Source organism: Taudactylus pleione, unplaced genomic scaffold (genome assembly GCF_031769625.1).
Source record: "Taudactylus pleione unplaced genomic scaffold, aTauple2 ptg000162l, whole genome shotgun sequence".
NCBI lineage: Eukaryota > Metazoa > Chordata > Amphibia > Anura > Myobatrachidae > Taudactylus > Taudactylus pleione.
The window spans coordinates 5,922,352-5,939,516 of record NW_028284564.1 but is presented as its reverse complement, the minus strand read 5'-3'; the positions used below and the strand labels follow the sequence as shown (position 1 = coordinate 5,939,516).

Here is a 17,165-nt window from a genome sequence, read left to right as displayed (position 1 = left end):
TTTCTGCTTTTTTCTGCAAGCAGGTTTCTCAGCAGGCCTTCGGTTGGGATCTCTGAAGGTACAAATTTCAGCACTCTCGGTTTTCTTCCGAAAGAAATTGGCCTTATTACCAGACGTGCAAACTTTTCTGCAGGGTGTGGTTAGATTACAACCGCCCTTTGTTCCTCCTACTGCTCCATGGGACTTGGACTTCGTCCTGTCTTTCTTGCAGTCTTCGCTGTTTGAGCCTTTGGAGTCGGTGGAATTGAAGTATCTTTCATGGAAGATGATACTTCTGCTGGCTCTAGCTTCCGCCAGGAGGGTGTCGGAGCTGGGAGCTTTATCATGTCGTCCACCATATTTGGTATTACATGAGGATAGAGCTGAGCTACGCACCAGAATGGATTTTCTGCCTAAGGTGGTTTCAGCTGTCCACATCAATCAACCTATTGTGGTTCCGGTTCTTCCACAGGATTCTCCTTCTTCTAGATCCTTGGATGTGGTTAGAGCTCTTCGCATATATGTAGACAGGATGGCAGCCGTTCGCAAGACAGATACTCTTTGTTTGTATGATGCTGCTCGTCCGGGTTGGCCAGCTTCCAAACAGACACTGGCTCGATGGATTCGTCTGACCATATGACAGGCGTATTTGGCCTCGTCTAGAGAACCTCCATCTTCCATTACCGCACCTTCCACTCGCTCAGTGGGTGCCTCGTGGGCGGCTGCTCGAGGCGTTTCTATGGAATCTCTATGCCGGGCAGCTACTTGGTCAGGATGGCATACTTTTGTTCGGTTTTACAGATTTGATACCTTTGCGACTTCTGCAGCGCAATATGGTCGGTCTGTTTTGCAGGGTTCTCAGCGCTTTCCCACCCGTGATGGGAGCTCTGGGACGTCCCCACTGTCTTGAAGTCCTCCAGTGTCCCCTAGTGGATGAAGGAGAAAACAGGATTTTGGTACTTACCGATAAATCCCTTTCTCCGATTCCACAGGGAACACTGGACGCCCACCCTGCGCTGTTCTTCCTGCCACACCTGTTTCTGCCTGTTGGCGACATGTTTGTTTTCTAGGGTGATGTTATGAATGTTAGAGACATGTTTGTCGTCTCTTGTTTCTTTCTATTTTGCTTTGTTTTCACCTTTCAGTTGTTATGTGTACTTTCGCCTCCTCCTCTTCTGTCAATCTTTTTTCTCTGCTCTCCTCGGGCTCTGTTCTAATACTGGCCTATAGGGGGGTATGGAGGGGAAGAGCTAGTCACACTTCATTTAAATTTAAAGTGCTAGCTCCACTCAGTACCGTCTATACCCCACTGTCTTGAAGTCCTCCAGTGTCCCCTGTGGAATCGGATAAAGGGATTTATCGGTAAGTACCAAAATCCTGTTTTTTTTTTTGTGACAAAGGTACTAATCTAGTTTCCCTATCACACTGTGAGTGATGACGAGAATATAACACAAAATTCGGAAAAAGTATGAAACGCTACCAACCATGCAGGGGCGTTTCTAGAGAGGAAGGGGCCCGTGTGCAACCTCCGACACGTGCCCCCTCCTCTCTGTCCAGCAGCGCACTGAGCTGTGTGCACCCAGAGTGCACTAGAGTGCGCCCAGAGTATATAGAGTATGCGCAGGTCACATGGAAAATGGGCGCGGCGGACATTTTCCCTGTACTGCGCTTGCGTAAATGACGAGAAAATGGCCGCGGTGGCCACTTTCCAGCCGTTTTTACAGCGCCAACGTGGGACTCCGGAAAGGTAAGTAATAGTATTGGTGCAGGGTGTGCGGTGCGGGACCCCCATGGACCCAGGGACCCATGTGTCCCGCACACCCTGCACCCATAGATACGCCCCTGCAACCGTGGCTGAGCGTCTAAGTCACATCCATTGTCTTGTGCCATATGGTGCAAACATGCTAGGTGAATGAGGACACTTTAACGAAAACACATACTCTGGTCCAAATGTAATAGCCTGCAATTGTGGGAGCCCACATGATTCCGACGAGAGTTACTAGATTTAGGATGGCAATTAGTTTAAAGGTAAAACCAACTCATTCAGCCAAATTAGAAAAGAAAGATAAAAATTCATGTGTAAACATGCTTCCTAACTATGGACCTCATTCAGAGTCGGTCGAAGCGGCCGCACAGTCGTACGGAAAAAGGGGCCGGATATGCAAATGATTCCCTCGCAAGTTGCGTCCCTAAGTTCAGATCGGTAGTTGGCCGACCAAGGGGAGGAAGCGGTCGGAAGACAAAAAAATACGCCCCCTTCTCGTACGCATTGCACGTCATCTCCGGGCATATAAGGATTAATCGAGACCATCGGGAGTTTAATGTTGACCATACCCTCTCTTAAGCTCTACGATCATGTCAGTGTAAAAACCTCCCAGGTCACATGTGCCATGACGCTACTTTGTTAATTATGCACTCCCATAATCCGTATGCACTCCCATAAAACGCCGTTCGCATAATCAGGCACGCCTGCGTTCGGATCTCCACTCCCCCATTTTCAAGCACCTTCCCCTGTTACCACCCACAAACGCCTCAATCTGTCACTCAAACTACCGACCTGGCTGTGTTCAAGGAGAGAGAAATTTCTGATCGTAGCGGCTAGTTAGCGCACGCGCATTGCGAACTTTACGCATGCGTAGTATAGCAAACATCGGTGGCGTACGACCGTGCGGCCGCTTCGACCAACTCTGAATGAGGTCCTATATCCTTAAGCAACATGTGCTAAGATGTGGGCATATAGCTAAACATAAATTCATTTAAAAAATAAAATCTTCCAAATAATAAAAAACTAGTTACAACTAGAGATGTGCGCCGACCCTCGTGTTTTGGTTTTGGATCTGGACCTCCCCTGGTTTTGGATCTGAATCCGGTTTTGCATTTTTTTCCTTGGTGTTTTGTTTTTTGGTTTTTGATCTGGATTTTTTCTTAAAATATCATAAAAACAACTAAAATCGCATAAAATGGGCTTGTTTTTGTTCCTACAGCAATATTAATCTCAATAACATTTATTTCCAGTCATTTCCAATCAATTTTGACCACCTCACTATATTATTTTTTTTATCTAGTTAAGGCCAAAAGGTTGCATCCAGCTAGCTGGCTGACTAAGCTAAGTGATACAGTGGGCGGCCCTAACATGTGGCAGTTCAGCTTCCAATTTCCAATATGGATATAGTGTGTTATACAGTGTGGGTTGGATACACCAATAGTGCACTTACTGTGTCAGCAGAGGGGAGGTGCCAGCTGTGTCTTCAGTGCAGGTTTGCTGTCTGTGTCGGCAGCGCAGGGGTTGCTGACGGTATCCTCAGTACATGGAATGACAGTGCAGCAGTGCTGGCAGTGTCCTGAGTGAAGGGTACCGGCGATGTCGGCAGTGCCAGTGGTGTCTTTAGTGCAGGTTTGCTGACTGTGTTGGCAGTGCAGTGGTGTTCTCTATGCAGGGTGTCGGCAGAATGCAGGGTGCCTGCGGTGTCCTCAGTGCATGTGTGCTGACAGTGTCGGCACTGCAGAGGTGCTGGTATTGTTCTCAGTGTGGGAGTGTCGGCATTGTGGGGTTGCTGACTGTGTCCTCAGCACCTGGGGATGCTGCCAGTGGGGGTGACGGCAGCGAGAGTGTTGGCGGTGTCAGGCAGCGAGGGATGGCGGGCGCCATCTTCTTTTTGCTTCCTGTGTGCATATTAAATGGGCTTAACGCTGATCGGCTGAGAGCCGTGACAGACAGCTCTCTCAGCCAATCAGTGTTAAGCCTGCTCAATACAAAACCTTGCGACCCAACAGCGGGATCGTGAGGTTTCGCCTCGGGTGAGGGGCAGGCAGGGTTATCGAGCTTGGCCCGGATCCCTGAAATTCGGGTGGGTTTGGTTCTCTGATCCCACTCATCCCTAGTTACAACAATACAAAATATTTATAAGGGCCAGTACAGAACTTGATCAATATTTGTTAAGAACTTCAGAAGAATTAGAGCATGAAAATGAAAAAAGGGGACTTGTGTCCACAAGAGAAACATTTTACCATTTTTCAAATGTATGGGGAAAGAATCTCCTTGTAACATGCATTAAGAGCATAACACTTTTTACTTTTGTTACAAGTTTAGAAAGAAATGCAAGTAAGTGTTTATATCCTTTTTGCGCAATGATGTAATTTAATCACACACCCATTATAGTGTATCAAGAGAGCAATTTGATTTCTGTGTGGGCTAAAATACCCTAACAAAAAAAAATCCTTCCCCCTTCTGTGCTAAGAGCAAGAGATCATGTTTTTTTTCCTATTTATGCTGGTACTTACATTTTGCTGTTTGGCTGTAAAGTGAAAGCAATTATGCATAATAATAGTAATGTTAAAAGGTAGTATTCAACAGTAGGATATGGCAAAAACAATTTCCTGCTGTCATTTTTATCTTGATTGTGCATACATATACACAATTTCCTGTGGGAGGCCACTAAAACCAAAAATAAAGGAAGCAAGCCAACCACAGCTATTAAGAATATATGCAACTGAATCTCTGTATGTGCTCATAAACTGCCAAAAATACAAAAACTAAATAGAATTTTTCTTCTGCTTGCAGGTGTCTTGGTTGTGAATGTCACATGGCGAAATAAAACATACGTTGGTACTTTATTGGATTGCACAAAACATGACTGGGCTCCCCCAAGGTAAGCTAATCCAGTAAATGCTTAGTAGCCCAGAAATAAAGTGCTAACTATACTAAAACTTATTATTATTTTATTTTTATTTTCTGTTACCAACAATTTATTTATTACCAGCATATTCCGTTGCACTATGCAATTTCTGTTCAATATTATCTTATACAGAATAAAGGTCACTGCATTACTAAAATACTGACTTTTTTGCACAGGTTTTGTGATTCACCTACAAGTGACCTTGAAATGCGTGGCGGTCGTGGCAGAGGAAAGAGGGCAAGGTCAACAGGAACAGCAACAGCAGTTGCTCCAGGCAGTGATACAAATTTTACAGAATTAAGAGGACTTCAAAACAAAAACAGAGGTGGGGCAAATGGGAAAGGAAGACGTGGAAATATTAACTCAAGTGGGCGCCGTACACCACCAAACTGTGCCATGGAGGATGTTAAAGCAAGTCCTTCACCTGTTGGTAAAAGAAAAAATAGGCCACCAATGGAGCTAGATCTGAACTCCAGCTCAGAGGACATTAAATCAGGGAAAAGAGTTCGAACTAACTCTCGAAGCATGCCAACAACCCCACAGGGAAAAAACGATGGTGCTTTTTTGGACCAAGGCTGCTCTTCTCCAGTCTTAATAGACTGTCCACATCCAAACTGCAACAAAAAGTACAAGCACATCAATGGACTACGGTATCACCAGGCACACGCACATTTGGATTCAGAAAACAAACTGGATTTTGAACAAGACAGCGAGGACAAAGTTTCGGACTGTGAGGAAGCACTAAGCAATGTAGCACTTGAATGCAATGAATCAAGCACAAGTTCGGATCAAATGAAAGCCCCCATGTCTCCTGGTTCACAGAGTACCCCTGGGACGCCAAAGGGGAAAAGAGAATTGGTAAACAGTTGTCCAAATCAACTTATTAATTCAAAAACTGGCAAAACTTCTGGAAAAAAGAAAAATCTGAATGTGGAACTTAATAGCCTTCCTGTGATTTCTAACATGTCAGTTACACTGGACAACTGTGCAGTATTAGATGGTAGTCTAACAGTAGAAATGCCAAAACTGGAAGCAGAAGGTATAATTGATAAGAAAAATGAAAAGGGTAAAAAAATGAACAACTGTAAGGTTGATAAAAATCTTTCTAAACTCAAAGCCACTCGGCCAATTGCTCCAGCTCCAGCTCCCACCCCACCTCAGTTAATAGCTATACCTAGTGCAGCTTTTACAAACACTACAACAGGCACAATATCAGGATTACCCTCTTTAACAACTACTATTGGTCAGTCAACACCAAAGAGCCCCCCTTTAAAACCTATTCAACCAAAGCCTACAATTATGGGAGAGCCAAGCACTGTAAATCCTTCTCTCACATCACTCAAGGACAAAAAGAAAAAGGAGAAAAGGAAGTTAAAGGAGAAGGAAAGTAAAGACGATGTAAGCCCTAAAGCAGACAAAGGGTGTAAAGTAGAGGATTTAAAAGGGTCTGGGAAGGATTTAGCTGGGCATTTTTTAAAAGACAATCTTAAGTGTGAATCATTAACTAATGGACTGTCAGAAACGCCAGAAAGCAGAATGGCTAGTATCAAAGCTGAGGCAGATAAGGTATATACATTTACAGACAATGCACCAAGCCCATCTATAGGAAGTGCCTCTAGGGTTGAATGCAGCACTGTGATAAATGGACAATCTTCTATTTCACCATTGCATGTTTTGACACACAATGGTGGAGAGACTTCTGCTACTAAAACAAACAGTCCAGCATACTCTGATATTTCAGATGCTGCTGATGACGGAGGCTCTGACAGCAGATCAGAGGGTATGAGGTCAAAGGCTAGCTCTCCCTCAGATATTATATGTAATAAAGACAATATTGTAAAGGGCCACTCTACACCCATGTCACAATCATCTCAAGTGAAAGAATCTCATTCTCCATATTACCATGGTTATGACCCTTATTATTCACCAACCTATGTGAACCCTGGACAGATCAACACTCCTGTAAATTGTAATGGTAACACCTCACAGGGTGGGAAAAGCAAAAAAGAAGCCGAGGAAGAATTAGAGAAGAAAGATAAAACTGAAAATTTGGATTGTAAAAAGAATGAAGTAAACTCCAATAGTTTTCCAGCTCAACATCAATCTGTTATCACTCAGCGACATCCTGCACTAGCCCAGTCACTTTACTATGGACAGTATACATATGGTCTCTATATGGATCAAAAGTCTTTAATTGCCTCAAACCCTGCCTACAGACAACAGTATGAGAAGTATTATGAAGACCAGAAAGTAGCTGAGCAAAAAATGGCACAAACTGGAAGAGAATGTGAAAGGAAATTGGACAATTCAATGAAGGAACTAGGGAAAGAAGATAGCAAACTTAAAAATATACCAACCGCCACAATTTCAAAAGCACCATCCACTCCAGAGCCAAGTAAGATGAATACGAAAATGGGTATTGTCAATAAAACAGAAGATACGGTGAAAACCCAGCTGTTGCCGAATCATCAGCAAGTGCAGTGTGATAGCTTTACGGCAAAACAAATGGAGAATCATCAGTTAATAAAAGAGGCTGTGGAAATGAAATCAGTAATGGACTCAATGAAACAGACTGGAGTGGATCCCACTGCAAGATTTAAACAGGTAAGATGGAAATGTGAGAATTATTAAGATGATTGTGTATAAAGCAGTGTTAAACATTAACACTCTTGCTGTCTTTTATGATGCATTGTGTATGCTGGACATATTGAGGTTGACTAAAGTGTAAACCTTTTTCTGCTTTTTTTATTTTTTTTAACTATAAAAAAGTGTTGTTATCAGCGCATAAATAAGTTTTTGTTGCAACTATACAGTATGTTCACGTGTAAACTTAGAAGATAGTGTGACTTGAAGCAAGTCTATAGTACTTATTCAGTCCACTTAACCACTGAACTATGTCTTCTGTAATAGTAACGTGAAGTAAAAAGTTCAGTACTTGACAGCTTTGAATTGTAAGTACAATATTTACAATATCTTCAGAAATAAATGGAAAAGTACCAATACTGTATCAGATTATTTTAATTATATATCCAAAGTTATGACCAAAAAAAATCCTTTTCAACTTGCATGTAATAATGTCAAAGACAAAATAAAAAAATATGACATTGACAGTATTTAAGGCTTTGGTTGCACACCCTTTGGCAATAATGGCTGCCTCCAAAAGTTTCTTGTAGTCATCCATATGCTTCTTGCAGCGGTCTGCTGGTAGTTTCACCCATTCTTCCACTGCAAGCTCTTGAATGTTTGCAGGATTCATTTTCCCAATGGCAGATTTCAGCCCTTTTCAAAAATATTCAATTTACTAAGCGGCGGGTTCTAAACCCCAGGGGTTTGGCGGCGGTTTCTAATTTAGAACAATTCTAAAATTATTTTTGATGGCGGTTTTGGCCTTAGTAAATCTGCGGTTAGCAAAACCACCACCAAACCACCGGGGTTTTATAACCCGTCGCTTAATAAATTTTGCCCCAGGACTCATTACTGGTCAGTTTAAAACGCTTCTTTTTTTTCAACCATTCTTTTGTGCTTTTGGGTGTGTGTTTTGGGTCTTTATCATGCTGGAGGACCCATGATTTTGATCCAGACTTCGTTTTCTTACACTTTGTAGCATATTTAACTCCATGCTAATCCTCTGATTTCATAATTCCTTCAATACGTGAAGACCTCCAGTACCAGAGACAGCAAGGCTTCCCCATAACATTATGGATCATAATCATGTTTAACCTTAAGTAGGGTGTTCTTCTGAATAGCTTTATTTTACCATTTTTAAACAAACTGCTGGTCTGCATTTCCAAAGAGTTCTATTTTGGTTTTGGATTTAACTGTCAACAGAACATTTGCCCAGCAGGATCGTAGTTTGCCTATGGTATGTTTTGGCAAAAATCAGTCATTCCTTTTTTATGTATTTTTTTCAGTAGTGGTAAACTCCTAGGCCTGTGCCCATAAAGCCTTTCTTGGTTTAGTGTGTGGCATATGGTACAAATTGAAATTATCACTCCAGAACCTTCAGCTCTTTGGTGGTTTACGTGGTGTATTTCCACAGTTCATATCAACCTTCAGTAACTTCTGTCATCAGGTTCCTCTTTCCCACATGTCCAGGGAGGTTCTTCACAGTTCCATGTGTAGCAAATGTCTTAATAACATTGCACTGTTGAAATGGATTGTTTTGGTGATAATAGCACTTCTGAAGCTCTCGGGCAGCTCTTTTGTCTTCACCATTGTGACAAAGTAACAGGGAATAAAAAAGGCCTTTTTAAACATTAAAATTACCAATCATTGGTTAACTCAAGTCATGTGAGCACTGGCAATTTATCACAGATGAGTCTAATTTCTAATTTATCACACTTGAGTCTAATCTACCATAGCTCTTTTTTGTTTCCAAATTGATTTGAATTGCTCAAAACGGTACCAATAATTGTGTCATGGCAATCTTTCAATTCCTATAGTTTTTTTCTTCTATTGCTTTTTCATTTTGCTATTGCTTTACCATTAGCTGTAGCCGACTGTGCCAAACATGAGTGACTATAGACTAAAGATTTTTCACTGCTTTGTTTTTGTTCAGGAAATATTGTACTGTACATCATGCACTTAAAATTTTAGGATGCCAATAATGTTGACCAGAACTGTATATATTTTGAAGTTTCATATATTGCCCTCAGGGGTGTGTGCCATATACTATATGCTGCATACTAATCTACAGTGGATATCCAGTCTAATTTAAACACATCTTCTCTTTTTAAGGACTCTGATTCACGATCATGGCATCAATATATTTACCAGTCCAAGTATCTTGAGCAGCAAAAATCAGAAGAAATGGATAGAGAGAAAAAAGTGAAAGAGGAAAGCTCAAGGAAAACTCCTAATAAAGAGACTGTATTACCAGTTGCATTATCTGTCACCAAAGAGGAGGCCAAAGAGGTCATCAAGCGCACAGACACTCAGTTAGTAGAAGAAAACAAGAATAAAAATGATGACCGGAAAACACCTGTAAATTGGAAGGATTCAAGGAATGCAAGAGTTGCAGTTTCCTCACCTATGAGTCAGCATCAATCATATATTCAATATTTGCATGCCTACCCGTATACACAGATGTATGACCCAAATCATCCAGCATATCGGGCTGTGTCTCCAGTATTAATGCATAGTTATCCAGGTGAGGCTTTATAGGCTTAGCCTAACTTTTATACATCTGTGACGTAACTGAATCCCATTGTAATGATAGTAGTAGCGGGAGGGGCTATATTTTAGAAAAATAGAGCGTTCTATTCCCAAACAAGACCAATTGTAAGGTAGATTTTTTCTTTGCTTATAATGTTTGCTATCAATTATATTTCTTAAAAATCAAAATATCTAAAATGATCAGTGATTTATACAATGTACAACCTATTTAGCAAAAACGTTTGAAGAATACGTATTAATCTAGTGTAAAATAATGTTATATATCCATGTATAAAAATAGTTTGGGATTTTAAATCATAACTTAGCGCAGCTGAGTTTTATTTTGCACCACAGCTAGTGTTGTTTTTGGTTACAGCATATGTGGTTTAACAAGCTAAAAATACCAAAATGACCTAGTGACCTTCCAGATTAAAATAAATGGGCCGTTGGGTAGAACATTACAACAATATTTGTCTAGACTGATGTGTTTTTTTCATCAGTCAATATATGTATTAAGAAAAAAATTGCATTCAAAGCAACAATCCCATGAAAAAAATGGCAGGCTATAAGAAGCAGCTTGGTAATTACCTTTTTCTCTTTGTTTGTGTCTTCAGACTACTATTAAAAATCAATAATTCTTCAGATTTTATACAGTCAGCGACTACTGTGGCAACAACAGTCACCGGGCACATAATGTAGTAGTGAGCAGAGAACCTTTGGCATGCCACTCACAGCTGTGACATCCTTTCCTTTATTGTCCCACCACCTGTCACCACATGCTTAAAGCTGTGACTCTTTGCTAGCCAAACTTGTTTTCCCTCCTGAAAGACAATGAAGAAGAGATAGATGTGTAGGAGAATAGCTAATAAAAATAACTATCACATACAAGCTTAAAAGGTATTTATCTTGCTACTTAAAGAAAAATTACATGTGGGATTGCTGCTGTAACATCACTGTATGCAAATTTCTTGAATATAACATATTGTTTCCTTGTTTAGTTATTTTTTTTATATTATTCTTTTCATGGATATCGTGGTTGCCATGGAGTCACAAATAACTTCCACACCTTTATCATGTAGGACAATTTTGACAAATAAAACCATCACTGTGAATTGTTTGAGTAGCTGAGCTATAAAAGTTAAACTCGTTTAATTCTATTGTAAATATACTATTGTAAAGAATAAACTTCATTTTTTTTTTTTTTTTTTTTTTTTGGGGTGGGAATAGGAGCTTACCTATCTCCAGGCTTTCCTCATTACTCTGTTTATGGAAAGGTGTCCGGAAGAGATGAATCTGAGAAAGCCAGCACAAGCCCCAGCATTAATTCAAAATCATCTTCTGAATCTAAAGCACTAGATTTACTGCAACAACATGCCAATCAGTACCGCACCAAGTCTCCTGCTGTGAGTTTTCTTTTTTTTTCTGTTTTACTACTTTGTGATGTCGATAAAGTTTGTGTTGTCCCCTTAGCACTGACAAATTTTTGTAATTTATTTGAGTATCAGTTTTCAATGGAATCTTCCTCAATTGCATTTCCTCTTTAATGGGAATGTGCGGTGAATCTTTGGCTTGACACTTTAACAGATGTCCTTGAAGGTTTTTCTTTGGAAACATAAAACATAATATACACAAATATCTATTTTTCCATCTTTGCATTCTGTAAAAAAATTATTTTTGCCTTGTACTAAAATTTGAACTATGACAGTATGTATTTCATGAGTGAATCGATTTTTTTAGACTCTGAAATTTGTCTGAACTTCAAAAATTCTCCTTCAGCAAACAGATATGCTATTCATGAATGATTTGTACAAATATTAAGTAAATAAATAGCACTGGTGAACTAGGAAAACCCATTGCCATTTACAAAGCATGCATTTTTTTGACACCTTACTCTCTAGTCTAAAAGCACCAGGGAGCTGATAATTTCTGCTTTCTAAATGGGTCTGGAATCTCCATATTCTTCACTGTGTATTTTTTTTAACAACTTGATAAATTTTTTGAGTGATTACTGAATTAATTAGACTATGAAATCTATGGAAAAAAAAATTCACAACAATAAACTGTTCCTTCTGGAATTTTTAAATCACTGTGTGATGCACGCGCATCACACAGAGTTTTTAAAATTTCCTGAAGGAACTGTTTACTGTAGTGAAATGAGATAATCACCCATTATTTACTGTTATCACTATTACTTGTCTATCACCCCTAAATTTAAAAAGTGGTGATATACTTTGTTATTTTAAACACTATTTAAAATAAAAAAATTTAAAATAGTTATTTAAATGGAACACAGCTTGAAGAACTTCTCCAACAGCTCATTGAACTATATTTTGTCAATAATTTCCATTAACAAATTTATTAAACTATAGTAATTCATTTTCACAATGCCACAATTTGATATCTGTAAAAGTTATGCATTTATCACAGGGTCATTCTATGAGTATATGAAATAGCCTAGCTCTCCGCCATAACGACTATTTAATATTAGCTGTGCGTAAAATATTTGTGTTGTTTTTCAACATGTTTGAGATAAGACCCTAGACTTTATGTAAGGGGGAGCTTTTTGAGGTTTCTCTGAGAATACTAACTTTTATGGTAAAATATTTATTGTATTGGATTTATAGCTGGCAGAAAAAGCTACAACTGAACGTGAGCGAGAAACTGAAAGAGAGCGAGATCGTCACTCCCCGTTTAGCCAGCGACATCTGCATACACATCACCATACTCATGTTGGGATGGGATATCCTCTGATACCTGGACAGTATGACCCATTTCAAGGTTAGTATTCTATTTTCTACTGAATGTATTTATGCACAGATCATTGCTTTTAGGTACTGGTTGGTTAACTATTTTTAATGATTCAGTATTGCAATTATTTCTGCTTAGTGCTTTATTTGACCAGAATCTAATACTGAGTGATTTCTGAATCATCTCTTTGAATGCAACAAGCTGATATTTGCTCCATTCTGAAAGGTTATCGCTTTCTTATTGTTTATTCGCAAGACAAAGCAAGCTTATAGAACGTCTAATCATTTGTATGCATGTCAGCAATAGTGCACAAAACAGAGTAAATTGCCAGTTTAATGACTTGGGGACATCCAGCAGCATCTGTACTGCATTATCTTGGCTGTGTGATATTTATGGTTTTAAGACATAATTTAGCAATGCCTTTCTTTGTTCACAAAGAAACCTTCAAATACTGTGCGGCACATGATAACTAGTACAGCAAATTAAAATATGCATTAATTCCATCACTGACACACAATAGACTTTTGAAGAGTACATATTCTTATACTTTCAAGAGAAGAATGAATCATTTGCCATTAGTCCTCCTTACCGGTTGGAATTTATACTCTAAATTCCCTACCACATACATGTTTTGTCAAAAGCCAAACCGTCAATATCTGTTTGAATAGTGGTAGGAAACTGGAGTACCTGGTGACACAACACATAGTACTCAGAACGTCGTCTACTTTTCAGTTTTTCAGTCTTTTCATCCTGAAAGATTATTCATACATTGGAAGTAATTTAAAAATATTATGTCCATTTACTGCTTCAGAGAAAACAAATAATGTGAGTATAAGATAAATCGCTAGTCTTATAATCTTTATGGAAGTCTTCGCAAAAAATTCTAGGATTATAAAAAAAGATTTCAATTATAGACTACAATTTATTTATATTATAAAGAACACTTACCCGCACTTTAATTTTTCTGTCAGTGATAAAAAAGTAAATGTCACATCCCCAGGAAATAGTTGTACATTGCATCTGTGAATTCCCTCACCAGCCCCATAAAACTCAATACTTTTGTTGATTGTGTGACTATTATATGTAGAAAGTTAAGGGAACAGAGTTTGTGATGCATGTGCACTGCATTCAAGTGAATGTACTCACACGGGGCTTTTCCTCTAGGGTTGACCTCTGCTACCCTTGTTGCCACTCAGCAGGTGGCTGCTCAGGCATCTGCATCCGGTATGTTTCCTACACAAAGAAGGTAAATAGAGTGTATCTTAGTAAATGGTACTGTGTTTCTCTCTCTCCCTCTTTCTCTCTCTTTCTTCTATCTACACACAGATTTCTGATGGGGTAGTGGAACTTTTCAGTATTGGTTATTTTACAAACCAAAAGAGAAAATCTCCAGTGAGGCTGCTTGTCCTCTATATTTTTTTAAAGTCAACTGTAGACATCCAGACACAGAAGAAATGCAAATGAGCACAATTGATTAGATTTTTTTTTTCCTAAGATCAAACTCTTTCCTTTTTTGGAATACCAATGTAAGCTTTTATTCAGCAGCAGTGAGCTTTGTCAAGTAAAACATAACCAGTGATCCCTTTCAAGGACATCTTTTTATGTTGCTCTGCAGCTACTTAACTAATAAAAGGAGACCATTCTAAGCCTTTTATTATTTTTATTTCATTTGAAACAAAAATATTTTCTGCTGTAGTAATTTTAGATATGGTGGAAAGAAATGCTTAAAAGTTCCCTAACTGTAGTTTGTGAACACTTGTAAGATCACAAATGTACAGAATGATGGTGTTTTGCTCAGTATATTGTAAACTGGTTTAATCATAACTGTAGTAATGAGCATTGTCTAGAGAAAAATGCAATTAGAGTACTATGCAAAAATAATGCAGAACCTTACACTGAGACTCCCCTCCACTCTGCAACATAAATTAATGGTATTGGAGATTAGAGGACAATAAAGGTTACAGACAAGGCCATGACTGGGCATGGACTAGCCACCACCCAGGGCCTAGGTTGCAGCACTCTCATTTCCTCAAGGCAACGGCATTTGGCTTGATCGGGGCCTGAATTGGCACTTTGCAGCCTAGAGAGCCACCTGAAAAGTCCTTAGGATGCTTTGGGAACCCACCTTCTTCCTGGTCCCACCCCTTCGTCATGACCTAGCAGGTTAAGTGGTGGGGCTAGAACAGGGCAGAATTTTACCCTGTTTATAGAAGTTGTCCACTATCAGACTAGCACCCCATCTATTTGGTTAAGTTCCGTCCTTATGTCCAGCCATCTGACAATGTGAAGAATATAGAGATGTCACTAGTTGGTGTGAGAGTCAAAAGGTTTATTTGAATGTGGCTTCTAATTAATGACCCATGAAAAGTTAATTCAGGATTTACGTTTACTGCATACTTCCACCCTAGCTCTTTTAACAGCTAGGGTAATCTAAATTCACTTGCATTTGTAGCTCTCATCTCTCCATGCTGTACGATTCTAGCAGAAGAGAAGTCCAGCAAGTAACACAAGTCCTATATGAGACTCTCTAGCTGAAAGGGTCTGCATGGGTTGAGTGAGATGAATAAGGATATCAACCCTTTAATGTAGCACAGACCTGATTTGAACTGGGTCCTATAGGGAAAAACACAGAATAATCTCATAACTTGCTTTATAGTGTTACACACGTGTATCAAATTATATGTGAATCAGTATAGATCAATACAGAAGGGCAGTGCCATATGCCAAATAAGTTCACACTTTTAGGGTTTATTCAAATGCTATAATAGCATTGGAAAAAGAACGTTCCCTTGATAACTTAAAACCATCACTGACTTTGTCTTCTGAAATGACGGATGAAACAATTTGAACTCCCCTGAACTGTTTGATCCCGTACGGTCTTAGAACATTGTCACTTGGATTTACAAGAAATGACAGGTTACACTGCACACATTGTGTATAGGGTGGGAACAGTTCCAACCGTGGAACTTTATCTGCCTGCAGCTATGACTGGGTAAAGAGCATCCATTAGACTGCAGATAATGTATTTTTCAACCTTCAAATACTTTCTGTATAATTTAACTCAAGTTATGGGCTGTTGATAAAGACTTTGTGATGTGGCTATAAAGCTTTCTACAGATTCAGTAGTATATTTTATATACGCTATGTTGCAAATGTGTATTGAGTCTAAGATTTTAATGTAACTAAAGTTGATTTTTTTTTTTTTTTTCAGGGAATGAATACATTGAAAATGTACATTAAATCATGTGACTGGATCACATGGGAGAGTGATTTATTACAGACATCAGTTCCATGGTGTTTATATAAGAATGCCTAAGTGGCAGGCAAAGTCATTTCATTAGCTTTTTTCTTTGTAAATTCCAGATTTTTTTAAATAACAGAGTAACATGTACCTGTAATTAGATGTATGTGTGCAAGTACAGCGCCTTTGTGTATGTATATATTTGTGCATATATATACTGTGTGTATATATTTATATATATATATATATACTGTGTGTGTATATATATATATATATATATATATATATATTATATACATAGATATATATGTATAATATATATATATATATATATATAGCTGTACACATCTTTATGTTTGTATATTAACATGCACACAAATATATATTTAAATATATATATATATTCTTTACTTTTTTGTATCGGTAACCAGGCTCGCATACTTGTAGGGTCTGCTGCTAATCTGCACCCCACCCATTTAAAATGTATTTGTCATGTTGAATAGTGTTTACTACAAATGGCTGTTGATTTTTTTCCCCTAAAAATGTAAATAATCTTATGTATCCATGTGCCTGAAATTTGCAGAAACTAATCATATTTGCCATAGGCTATAAGAGGCAGGCTGTATTGACGACACTTTGGTACAACGTAGATGTCTATTTGGTGGCTCCCATTATGATGCATCAGTGTAAAATGTTACTGTAATAATTGTTTTATTGTAATTGTGTATTGTGACAATATACATATGGAAGGCATAGGGTTGCCAGTACCACAGTAAAAAGTAAATAAATAAAATGAAACTACTGTACATAGTGTATAAATTTAAAAATAAGTAAATAATGAACATCTGTGAATAATAAAATGTGTCTTTTAATCTTGAATGACAAATAACCTGAAAACCTGCATACCACAAGGCATCTGTGATTGTTCTATTACTTGAATAGTCCTGCAGTCTTTTTTAATGTTTACAATTATCCAGTTTTAGAAAAGAGAATATAATGCCATTGCCTGGTTACTTGTTTTATGCTGTAATCTAGTTTATTTTATGTAAAATGTATATTGAATGCTTTCTTTTTATACCTGCCTTAAATCATTTGGATCAGAATAAAAGAAGTTGTTTTTGTATGTTCTTGTCCATTGTGGTTTTGTTACTTTAATTGTTGCTACAGTCTTTAGTTTTCTGTGCTAGTAAATATTTATACCGCATGACAGAATGATGTACACATTCGCATAATCTCCAAATCCAAAGGCTGCTCCATTTGTCCCTGGAACTCCTGCACTTAGCAGACCTAATTCATACGTCTGTTTGCCATAGTTATGGATAAAATATTTGTGTAATGAGAATGCCAGCTGTGCCCTTACCTCTGAC

At 38.6% G+C, this 17,165-nt stretch overlaps 1 protein-coding gene across 4 annotated transcripts in view; it reads left to right on the top strand.

Moving 5' to 3' along the window:
* Positions 1-16,921, top strand: part of ZNF608 (zinc finger protein 608) — a 98,769-nt gene extending 81,848 nt beyond the window's left edge. For 2 of the 4 annotated variants that reach the window (XM_088475100.1, XM_088475099.1), the window contains exons 5-11: positions 4,541-4,628; positions 4,832-7,259; positions 9,393-9,804; positions 11,037-11,212; positions 12,434-12,587; positions 13,722-13,803; positions 15,769-16,921. In XM_088475100.1, coding sequence (XP_088331226.1) covers positions 4,541-4,628; positions 4,832-7,259; positions 9,393-9,804; positions 11,037-11,212; positions 12,434-12,587; positions 13,722-13,803; positions 15,769-15,775 — 3,347 coding nt within the window. In that variant the 3' untranslated portion in view covers positions 15,776-16,921. Of the gene's footprint in view, positions 1-4,540; positions 4,629-4,831; positions 7,260-9,392; positions 9,805-11,036; positions 11,213-12,433; positions 12,588-13,721; positions 13,808-15,768 lie in introns of those variants that run through there. The other 2 variants (XM_088475103.1, XM_088475101.1) reach the window with 2 other exon arrangements.
* The last annotated feature ends 244 nt before the right edge of the window (positions 16,922-17,165 follow it).